This window comes from Lycium barbarum, chromosome 7, assembly GCF_019175385.1.
Source record: "Lycium barbarum isolate Lr01 chromosome 7, ASM1917538v2, whole genome shotgun sequence".
Lineage (NCBI taxonomy): Eukaryota > Viridiplantae > Streptophyta > Magnoliopsida > Solanales > Solanaceae > Lycium > Lycium barbarum.
The window spans coordinates 105,107,060-105,119,684 of NC_083343.1; the positions used below are offsets into that span (position 1 = coordinate 105,107,060).

General features: G+C 37.8%; 1 protein-coding gene across 1 annotated transcript; it reads right to left on the bottom strand.

Annotated features, from left to right (window-relative positions):
• Window positions 1-10,981: 10,981 nt before the first annotated feature.
• On the bottom strand, window positions 10,982-11,854 carry LOC132601689 (uncharacterized). Its single transcript, XM_060314762.1, has one exon. The coding sequence runs from the start codon at window positions 11,852-11,854 to the stop codon at window positions 10,982-10,984; it is 873 nt and encodes a 290-aa protein (XP_060170745.1).
• Between the last annotated feature and the right edge of the window lie 771 nt (window positions 11,855-12,625).

Here is a 12,625-nt window from a genome sequence, read left to right on the forward strand (position 1 = left end):
AGGAGAACATACTAAACTTAGTTGAAGTCATCATGTGAGATATTTTCAGCATGAAGTGAAATAACAGGCTATGGTTGGTGAAGAACTGAGTTACTGTGAAAAGACAAGATAAGGACATCCTGGCAGTCTATATCAATGACTGTCCCAAGCCAAACTCAACATACCAAAGCAAATACAAAGCACAATTACATGCATAACCAAAACACTTTCTCAGAGTCAAAGTAAACTTATTAAACTGTATGCAACATCAGATAGGTTGGTTTAGCTGGTCAACTTCAATTCTAAAATGGTTCCCTGAATTTGACACAATTTACATATACACCATATTTTAAAAGTTATCAGTTTCCACTTTTAACTTGGAACAAACTTTTGACTCTGAATCTAGTCTTCAAACTGGCCTTGACAAACTAATCCTTATTTTCTTTAACAGATCTCTCAAATGCATTTGAGCATATTATTACCGGTTTAATAAGTCTTCATTTTCCTAACTCATCTTAAACAAACACAATAGCATATTTGTCAAGAAAGGAAAGGAATACAATAAACCCTTTAATCAATTTAACCTTTTGCTTAAACATACACTAGCTCATGGATTCTTGGTAATATTTGGCATCCTTTTATGATAGTGAGAAAGAGCCCATGATTCTTGCTAATGATGTTAATCAGTTCACAAGTGGCATAACTTAATGACTCATACACAGCTAATGATATCAACATAATTAGATAGACTGTGAGCCTTAAACATGCAAGATTAAGCCATTTAAGTATGCAAATATGATCCTTGAAGCTGATATAGGCGGATAGCGTATCATCTTGAGGGATTAATTTGAATTCAACTAATCACAGGGAACCAAGTCTGTACGAAAACTTATCAAATAATATAGGACTTCACAGAGATGAAATGAACAATAGCTAATCCTTTAACAAAACATGCCCTTGAAACACCGGATGGATCTAAACTGGCTTACAAAGCCAACATACTCACAGAATTAAACCAAACAAAACAGGTCATGCTTAATTCGACCAGAATAATTACGAATAAAATTGAAACGAAAACAAAAAAATACAATTAAGCTAACCAATCGACAAAGACAGTTTAAAACATTCCAGCGGTCACTAAAATAACTTTAAAAGGAGGGAATTTACCTTCTTCGGGTGCAGCGAAGTGGGTACGAGTCCTCGATTCACACCCGAACACTTCAAAACTCGATTCCCAGAGATAAAAAGGACTGATAAAACTGAAATTTTGCTTAGGAGGTTTTTTTTTAGCGACAAAAACGAAAGCTTTCAATTTCTATAGAATTTTTTGGGCTAAAGAACTCAATTTTTTCAAGGGATTTTGTATGGCTCCGAATTTCCTCTTCGGGAATCTCTTCACTCCCCCCGCTACTGACTTGGGAAAACATTATTTATAACATCAATCTTAGGTTTGAACTAGGGTTTTCGTCCGAAAAGGAAGAGAGAGAGGAGCGTGGGGGGGGGGGGGGGGGGGGGGGGGGGACAATATGAAGTGGGGAGTGACAGACGGAGTGGGGAACAGAGTATGGTGGAGTGGAGCGGCAGGGGGAGTGGGGGTGTCAGAGAGGTATGGGCGACGATGGGAGGGAGAAGAGAGGCGGAGAAAGAACGAAGGAGAAGAGGCGAAAAATGAAGGGAACCTAAAAGGTTTCCCTTATTTCTGAACGGAAATGGGCTGGACCGGTCCATTTATGGACTGGGTAAAATTAAAAGAGTGGGCTAGGGAATTAAAAACATGGACTGGTCTAAAAATTGAGATAAAAAATATGGGCCGGCCCAAAAATATTTAGGAGTCAATTGGACTTTGATTTGGAGTCCGATAAATACGGACCGAATGCACGAAATAGTTTGGCTTCTAAATTTAAATAAAAGACCTGTTTAAACAACTTGTGTTAAAATATTGCTCAATATGAAATATGCAATCCTTAATGCTCAGATAAAAAAATGGCGTTGTAATAGCCGTGCAATAATATTTCAAAAATCCACAGTAAATAAACAATATTATTTAATTATGCAAAGATAAATGCGATGCGTGTGCGTAAGCTGGTAAAATGCCGAAATGATAAAAATTGTGAATAGTAATAATAATAATAATAATAATAATAATGATGGCTAGTGACTGTAATAGAAAAATGAACGCCGGTATTGATAAGAGGCTAGTAATTATAGTAAAATACAATATATATATATATTTTTTTTTAAAAATTTTTCCAAAAATATTAGAAGCGTAAATAGGTATTTCGGAGGAGAGGCGGGACAAAATTGGGTGTCAACAACTTGTCCCTCTTTGCCCGGTAATGATGAAAAGAGTTGTCGGGCAAAGACGTTGACTTAGTAGCCTATTTTGTCCCGGCTAAAGGATTACGGAGGACTAAGGGTAAAGAAAATTACGGCCGAACTCCGGTCTCTGAATCGCCTACATATCTCGGGTTGCACGAGAATCAGGCCGGGTGTAGTTCTGGGATGGCTACGACACTTATGGCTGGCAACTCACGATTTGGCGCGAATCTTTGCAAAATATTGTCCCAGTGTCGAATTATGATGACACTGGGTATTGGGATAGAACTCTGAAAATTGAGTGTGCTGGAACGCGAATGGAAAATTTGAAATTGGAGCCGAGTGTTCGAGGTAGATCTTTGACCCTTGTCGAGAAGTCTGCTTGTCCTTCCCGACGTATTGCTCCAGTTCGCTGCCGAAGAAATAGTTCCACGTTGCGCTAAAGCTCCTGCGAAACTAAAAACTCGATGAAAATAGTCAATAAGAATAAATATTGAAATACAGCGATGCAGGTGCGGTGCAATGCGTCTGCGAGTATATGCGGGGTACTAATAAAATAGTAACAAAACAAGGCAGGTGCGGTGCAATGTCTTTATGCGGAAATTTAAAAGGGCGGTACATGGACCATGTGATATATGAAAGGCGGTGCTCAGCCTTATGCAAAAATTTTAAAAGGGCGGTGCATGGCCCAGGCAATATATGAAAGCGATGCGAAGGGCGGTGCGCAGCCCATGCATCATATGAAAGCGGTGCCCAGCCTTATGCAGAAAATTAAAAGGGTAGTGCATGGCCCAGGCAATATATGAAAGCGATGCAAAGGGCGGTGCGCAACCCATGCATCATATGAAGGCGGTGCACAGCCTTATGCAGAAAATTAAAAGGGCAGTGCATGGCCCAGGCAATATATGAAAGCGATGCAAAGGGCGGTGCGCAGCCCATGCATCATATGAAGGCGGTGCACAGCCTTATGCAGAAAATTAAAAGGGCGGTGCATGGCCCATGCAACATATAAAAGGCGGTGCTCAGCCTTAAATATGCAGGAATTTCAAAGGGGCGGTGCACACCCCATTCAACATATAAAAGGCGGTTGAGCCCGAAATGTCCTATTTTAGGGTGGAAGAAACCCGTGTATCCTATTTTAGGGTGGAAGAAGAGAGGCAGAGAAAGATCGAAGGAGAAAAGGCGAAAAATGAAGGGAACCTAAAAGGTTTCCCTTATTTCTGAACGGAAATGGGCTGGATCGGTCCATTTATGGACTGGGTAAAATTAAAAGAGTGGGCTAGGGAATTAAAAACATGGACTGGTCTAAAAATTGAGATAAAAAATATGGGCCGGCCCAAAAATATTTAGGAGTCAATTGGACTTTGATTTGGAGTCCGATAAATACGGACCGAATGCACGAAATAGTTTGGCTTCTAAATTTAAATAAAAGACCTGTTTAAACAACTTGTGTTAAAATATTGCTCAATATGAAATATGCAATCCTTAATGCTCAGATAAAAAAATGGCGTTGTAATAGCCGTGCAATAATATTTCGAAAATCTACAGTAAATAAACAATATTATTTAATTATGCAAAGATAAATGCGATGCGTGTGCGTAAGCTGGTAAAATGCCGAAATGATAAAAAATGTGAATAGTAATAATAATAATAATAATAGTAATAATAATAATAATAATGATGATGGCTAGTGACTGTAATAGAAAAATGAACGCCGGTATTGATAAGAGGCTAGTAATTATAGTAAAATACAATATATATATTTTTTTTAATTTTTTCAAAAATATTAGAAGCGTAAATAGGTATTTCGGAGGAGAGGCGGGACAAAATTGGGTGTCAACACATGGTCTAAGCCCTGCCATTTAAATCTTAAATAGATTAATCTTATTTAGCTAAGTGTGCTTGAATGTCTTGGTTCTTATTCATCGCTGATTGTTATATGGTTAGCCGCGACTAGTTGCTATGCTAGTATAGGTCCCTTTGTTCCATTTGTTGAAAAACCCGTATCATGTTTAGCTTGATCTGTTTTAATAGAGATGATATACCTTGCTTTGATTTGGTTGCTGAAACTGTGATCGTAGTCGAAGGAGAAAGACCCTTTTGTTTGCTTAGTATTTGAATTGCTTAGCCTGTTCAAGTTAGTTTAATCCAATGAAGCCTTATGCGATGAGTTATTTTACAGTTAAGCATGATTGCATGTTTGTTTGGTTTAAACCTCCTTTAACTGCATTTTTTGCTTAAGCCCATAGGAACAAATTCTTTACTTATAAATAGGCTTGTCCCTCTACTGTTTCTTCAGTCGAGAGGAATAGAAGTATGGCTTATGAGAGCGAAAGCTAATTCTGTATGTTTAAAAGGAATCAGTTTTCCAGAAGTCGTTATATGTTGTCTCTTAATGTCTTGCTCGTCCATCATTTGGCCTGTATTCTTGGTTTATTAGCTATGTGTTCGTGAAAGAGGATTGCTAGACTTTCCTGATTGCTAGTTGCTGCCTTGTTAAGCCTTTCGTGTGGCTCTTAGCTGCTTATGTTATCTTTGAAACGATATGACTTGACCAATTTTCTTTAAGCAAGAGATAAATTCCTAGATTTGCTTAAGTTTACCTTACTCCTTTGAGCCATTCTTGTTTTTTTTTTTTTTGCATTGTCTTTATCGCCATGCAAACTACCATAATGTTATTTTGAGTCACCTGTTACTGCTGGGCTGTTTATCTGTCTAGCTATTATGTTGTCTGGAACCATGTTTATGCTCGTAAGAATTTCCTACGCGGCTGTTCTGTCCCTATCATTGTGTCTGTCCTTTGTTACTTGATTGGTTGCTGTGATGTAATGTTGATACTATATTTAGAGAGCCACTGGTTTTTTAAAGGAAACAGACGCTTCATTTGATGAGAGTGTAGTGTTAAGCCTAGATGCTACTGTTTCGATGTATCTATAAATGAGTTTCTATGTTTAGCATAATCGGTTGGTTAGAATGTTTTTAATACACTTACAATTGCTTCAATTTTGTAAGGTAGTGAGTTGTATATCTATGTATTCTTGAGATATATTCCTGAAAATACATTGATAGGGAAGTTAGATTGGTCATTATGGATCAAGCTTGAACCCTTCCCAGTGTTAGCCATGCCTGGAATTCATGAAATCCCTTGGAACTTGTGCAACATCGGGAAGACGGGGGCAAAAACATTCCGATATTGACCTTCTATACATCCTTATGAATGTGTATACATGAGGTATACTTGAATATACATAGTATATATATTATCTATTGAGCTGTTTGAATTTATATTTTTACATGTTTAACCTTATTCATTGATTGTATACTAATCTTTTTCCTTTCATTTTTATGCATGACCACCGCATACGAGTCTGAGGGACTCGTTCTTCTTCCGCATCCGGTGTTGGGCTAAAAGCCCAACACAATATTCCCGAGTTGTTCCCCATCAGTTCTGTCCGCAGCAAAGAAAAATAGAAAACAAAACTTCTGGGCCAAAGCCCAATAGACAGGAACAACCCGCAGCAGCAACATATAAAATTTACTGGGCCGAAGCCCAATAGCGAGCAGATCCGCAGCAGTCCCTAGAAAAATGGGCTGAGCCCATTTAATTTATTTTATGCCTCTATTTTTTGTATTATATGACTAACTCTTTATTTTGTTTTATTTTCTTAATTTAGATGAACCTTAGCGAATTTAGTGGGTTAGCCTTAGTATAATGGGTAGTTAATTTAAGAGAGAACTCGCCATTAGTCCCATACATGTTTTGAATTAGAGAATTACTTCTTGTTTCTTTATCATCTTAAAGATTCGAATTTAAGTATCACAAGTTTGACTTAATCACGTTTTTTTTAGTATAGTTAAATAAAGTTAATTAAAAGAGAAATTTGCTAAATCCTCTCTTAAAAAGCCATCACTTATATGCAAACTATTATATTTTCCGCAAATATTATTTTAAATAGCATTATTTTCATTTAACGCCTTAGCAACATTTATAAGCCTTATTTAAATATCATTATTATTTAAAGCCTTATCAACATTTACAGTTTTATTTTAAAAAGCATTTGCAGTTTCCTTTTATGCCAATTTTTTTTTTTACAAGTCTTGTTTTAAATAGCATTTTTTATTTAAAGCCTTAGCAATATTTATAAGTCTTATTTTAAATAGTATTACCATATTTTCCTTTAAAACCTTAGCAACATTTACAAGCCATTTTCTTAGAATTTAAATACTATATTTGCATCTTTAGCATTAATTAATTAACCTAAGTTTGGCCGGATAACCGTAGTTAGCGGATTCTAAAGGATGCCTAACCCCTTCCCTTTAGGATAATTAGAACCCTTACCTAGAATTAAAATTTAAGCAGACCATTAACGGGGTTTATTTAGCTTTACCTTAGTTAATAATTAGGTGCCCTAATTCACCTCAAAATCAATTAGGTGGCGACTCCTTAAAACAAAGAAATTTAGGAATCTCCAATATGGAGTACCTAATTTAACCCGTTTAAAATGGGGTATAACAGGAAATAACCTTCAAGTTTCAGCAGCTGATAGATAGAACTATCAATTTTGAAGGTAGCATTTCCAGTCCTAGGAGGGACCACAGTAGAAGCATAATAAGCTTCATTGATGAATTCCGCAAATGTATTCTTATCTTCCTCCTCTTCTTGTGCAGGTGGGTTCACATGGAGCCCACCCTGGTTTCCTTGATTACAATTATATCTTCCTGCCATGTTCACCTGGTTCACAAAAATAGCAAACAAGGTGTGATGAAATAGAAAAAGTTTTAAAGAAAAGTACACAACAATCAGTAATTTCAAAACTGTATTCTCCAGCAACGGCGCCAAAATTTGATACGCTCAAATTACACCTATGAGTGGTGTAAAGAGATCGTTGTCAAATATAATAACCCAAACAAGGTTGGGGTCGAATCCCACAGGGAATATGGAGAGAAAAGGGGACTAATTGTATGTGATACTAGTCTTTAAAGACTTTAATCCTATTCCGAATCGTTTGAAATATTTGTTGTGTAATGTAAATGAATACTTTGAATTGAATTGTAATTAATGCGAGAGAGAGACTAAGGTTGTGTTCCTAGCTTTGATTAGATATTATGCTTTAGGTTTCAATGTGATATACTTCTAATGATTGTTCTAAGAGTATGTACTTGATCTCTTAAGGACTTCCTAATGTTTCCCAACAGTTAAGCCGTATTTCCTCTTTATGATTTTTCCAAATGCGAAAGATTTGAACTCGAAGAGCGACCAATAATGTCCATTAGACTTGTTCTTATCCCTAAGTTAGTCTATTAAACGAGGGTTAACGCCCCGAGTCATTGTTATTCAATCTTACCAATACTAACTCTCTTTCCGAAGAGAAGTTAGTATAATGGTTTAGGCTAATGCTTGCAATCATTACCCAACGCTAACACACAAAGATAGAATAAATACCAACAACCATTATGTATATATCAATAGTAGAAACCTATTCACATAATACCCATCATGGGTTCCACAACCTTAGAATTAGAATTAGCTACTCATCATTTTTGTTAACAAATAAAGCTTAAAAGTTAACATAATGTACTTACAATGCTAATATAATATGGAATGAGGGTGAAGTTGGTGCTTTAAATGCTCCAACCACTTCACACATATCCAAGGCTTAAAGTTAATGCTCCTAAAAAATCAGAATAATAGTTAAAAACCTAACTTTAACTATTTATAGGGCCAAAAATCGCACCAAAGTTCTGGACAAAAACACCTTTCGCGGCATCGTTACGGACCGTAACACAGGTTACGGTCCATATCTTCCAGCAGATCATGGCTTCAGTGTCCAGTGGCTAATGCGTTACGCCATGACGTTACGCCCCGTAACCTGCGTTACGGACCGTCCTTCTAGGCGTAACATGTGACAACACTTAGGCTTCTTACTGGAAATTTCCTTCAGATTTCAGTACATGTTACGGCCTGTAACATGAGTTACGGACCGTCCTTTTGAGCGACACGTATCTGGATCTTCCTCTCAGGGTACGGATCACGTTACGGTCTGTAACTTTAGTTACGGATCGTCCTTTTGCTCCAAGTTGTCCGTTTTTCAGCATTTCTTATCATTTCCTTTCCTTAGTCAACCAACCCTGCAAAACACCAAAATAACATAAGAAACGACATAAAAACACTTAAAAACAAGCAACACTTCTAGTGAAAAAGACATAAAATGTGCCGAAATTCACGACACATCATCTATCATCTTGAGCATTTTCTTTGGAAGCACAAATATTTGTGCCCAATAAGTATGAATTCCAAATATCACTGACTTGATCAGTTGTGTTCTCCCGGCATAGGACAAAAGCTTTGCTGACCAACATCTAATTCTTTCTATTATCTTCTCCACTAGAGGCAAACATTGAGCTATGGTAAGCTTCTTTGAAGACAGAGGAACCCCCAAGTACTTGAATGGAAAATCTCCTTCCTTGTACCCCAATACTTATAGCATTTCCTGCTTCAGAGCATTGCCCACCCCTGACATGTAGATTGAGCTCTTCTCTTTGTTTGCTTTCAGCCCTTATGTATTTGAGAATCTTTGAAAAGCTCCTTGGAGTAGCTGGATTGACTTTACATCTGCTCTGCAAAACATTAGCAGATGTGTACAACTCCCAACTTCTGCATCTGGGGTGATACTTAAATTCTCTTTGTTGCTGGAGTAAAACTAGTTCCCTTTGGAGATACTCCATGGCTATTAAAAAGAGGTAAGGAGACATTGGATCTCCTTGCCTTATTCCTCTCTTCCCTTGAAATGGTGTGATCCTCCATTTAAAACTAGGGAGTAAGATACAAAAGTAATGCACTCCATTACCCGTTGTGTGAATTTATAAGGGAATCCCAATGTTGTTAGCATGCTTTTCAAAAAACTCCATTCAATGGAATCATAAGCCTTCTTTAAATCCACCTTCATTACACACCTTGCAGACAGTCCTTTCCTAGAATACCATTTCAAAATCCCATGACTAAACAAAATATTGTCTATGATGCTCCTGCCCTCAATGAATGCAGACTGTGCAGGACTAACAATGTAACTAATCACCTCTTTTATCCTATTTGTCAACACTTTAGTTATGATCTTGTACACAGTTCTACAACATGCAATTGGTCTATAGTCTTAAACATGATTAGGGGTTGGGACCTTTGGTGTAAGAGTTACAGTTGTGCAGCTAAATGCTTGCAGCAGTTTACCATAGACAAAAAATTCTTTCATAGCATTGAGAACATCATGCTCTATCAGGTCCCAGTTTTTGGTGAAAATTCAATTGGGTATCCATCAACACTAGGAGACTTATCAGATTGCATACATTTTATAGCCTTCAATATCTCCTGGTTTGTAACTGGTCTGATCAGTTTGCATTTCTGTGCATGGAATAAGCATGGACCACTCCTGATGACTTCAATACTTGGGCAGGGCAAGCTTTCAGTAGTTGATCCCATCAACTTGGAGAAGAATGAAATAAACTCAGCTTCAACTAGTTTAGGATCCACTAGTTTAGTCCCATCATCATTATATATTGAGTTAATAGCATTCCTACTGGTTCTCAACTTCACCTGGGCATGGAAGTATTTTGTATTGGCATCACCACAAGATATCCAACAGGCCCTAGATTTTTGTCTTAGGACATGTTAGCTCTATGTCACTTTATTTTCTAATATCCTCCAAGTATGACTTTTCTTGTTCAATCAGAGTAAGCCAAAGTGGTTGAGCTACAAGTTGTGCCTATACTATCTCCAACCTCTGTCTAGCCTGTTGAAACTTCTGGCCATAAGATACCATGTATGTGTTCAAGTCCTTTAACCCCAACTTGACAGCTTTTAACTTCATCCATAATTGAAACATTTTTATGCCACTTTGAGTTCTTCTCCAAGATGATTCTAAAATGCCCCTAAAGTCAGGATGATTCAACACTGTTTTATAGAGTTTAAATGGTTTGGGGTATATTGGGGGTTGATTACACATCTCCATTAGGATGGGAGAGTGATCTGATATCCTTAGGTTTAAAAATTTTGCTTCAATGTGCCCATATGATGCTAGCCAGCTTAGGTTCCCCAATGCCCAGTCAATCTTTGAGTACACTTTACTTTCTGGCCTATGTTTATTGCAAAAAGTAAAATACCACCCTTTAGATCTTAAAGTAGTCAACTGGAGAGTATCAATATAGTGTTGAAAGGCTTGTGTTTTCTATGGAAAAACAGGGGAGCCTATCCTATCCTCATTAGATAGGACACTGTTGAAATACCCACATAACACCCAGGCCCCTTGAATTCTAGTCCCTAGTTGCATCAACATTTGCCATAGTGCATCCCTTTCATGTCCTTCATTCTTTGCATAAACCACAGTTAAGTGGGACAAGAACTGTCCTGTAGGATCTTCCAGCTTACAATGTATAAACTGTTCATGGATGATCTCTATTTGCAGTGGTACTGTAGACTTCCATAGGAGCCAAACTCTCCTATTATAAGCCATAGGGTAGTTGCAACATGAGGACCAACCTTGTGCTATTTTCCTTACTATATTCTGTGCCTTATTTTCCTTTACTCTAGTTTCAATAATTCCCATAACATCGACCTTATTCTTCTGCAGAAAGAGTTTCATCTCTTTCTATTTTGAGGGCTGATTTAGCCTTCTAATGTTCCATGTTGAGATTATCATGGAGGGTTTTTATCAACCCTTTGTTCTCCAGCATGGCCATCAGCATATGCCTGAAGAACTTCATAACTATTAGCAGTTGGAACAACACTTTTGTATTGAGCATTTTGAACAGTTGCCTCTTGGCTAGCTACAGGATCAGGAGCATTCCTTGGGCTATTAATAGCCTCTTGGGTAGCAGGTGGTGCAAGATTCTGAGGTGGAGCAGGGTTCTCAACTACCACATTAATTATTTCATCTGCTTGTTGTTCTACCACCTCATTTGCTTTCCAACCCTGCTCAGGGTGTGATTGTCTCTTCCTATTTCTCATCCTCCTTTTTTTCTTTACTTCATGGAATTCTTGTAACCTTGGACCCTCATCTGCTGCATTCCAGCAATTAGCAGCAATGTGGCCAAATTTCAAACATTCAGTACAGTATTTTGGCTTCCAATCGTAGTTAAGTTGTTGTGTAAATGATCCAGCTGGAGTAAGCAATTCTATAATGTCTGGTAATGGTTGAGCAACATCAGCTTCAACAAGAATCCTGGCAAAGGAGCTCCTATCCATTGAAGCAGTAAACTTATCTATATATAGTGGACGTCCAATTGCACTTGCAACTTTGCTTAGAACATCAGTTGACCAGTATCCCACCAGCAGCCCAGGGAAGGTTACCCAAAGGAGGATGGTTGTAAGGCAATCAGGGTCAAATTCAAAGTTCAATTCCCAGTTTTGAAGGACAAAAGGTTTTTTGTGAAAATAGTAAGAGCCAGCTTCCATGACTTTCTCACGTTGTTCAACAGTATCAAACCGCAAAATGAAGTATCCTTCATCATGTATAAGGACTTGTGGTTTCCTAACAAAAGGCCAAGCAATAGTAATGAAACTGTCCATTGTTTTAGCAAATGGTGTATCACCTATTACATATCCTGTCAAGGCCGTCTTCCAATACTCCTCTTGTTCTTTCAAATCATCATCTACAATACTCACATAAATTTTGCCATCCGTAGTGCCAGGGGGAACATAGGAAAGAGCCTTACCCTTTTACGCCTGTCTGTTCTCTCGAAATTCATCTTTCACCGTTGGAGTTTGAGCAGCGGATGTGCCCGCATCAGAGAAATTTAGTCGTCGCGCCGCCTGTTGGGAGGGTTCACTACCAAACGGCTCTAGTTGAATCGGTTTTTGTGAGTCAGAGTCGCACAACTGATCTTCGTCTCCCTCCTCAATCGATTGAAATTGAGGAGGAAAGAAGTTTCCAAATGTCAGGGAAGGGAGATTACAGTTTCTCCCGTCGTGTGGGGTCACCATCTTTGACGTCGAGAACGCCATTTCGTCGGAGTTACGCCGTTATTTTTTAGGTTTAACACTCAATCGGTGCACGTTAGCAAAATCTAGCTAAGGTGCGCCGAGAGCATTTCTTGTGCGATAATATTTGGTGTAGTTTAGGCCATGTGGAATAACAATCTAATGATTATTTACATTTGATTAAAAATACAATAAGTAAAATGACAAAATCCTGTTCAAGACGCCTTGTAATTAGAAATAAAAATCAAACCAGACTTATTTATTCAAGTATCACAATTGGTAAGAGAAAAAGAAGGGAAAAAAAAAATCACAATTAGTACTGCATTACAACTTGAGCATAATTTCGTGGCGCACCAAAAT

Coding starts and splice junctions, on each gene's coding strand:
- LOC132601689 (XM_060314762.1), bottom strand. CDS start 11,854: ATGGACAGTTTCATTACTATTGCTTGGCCTTTTGTTAGGAAACCACAA.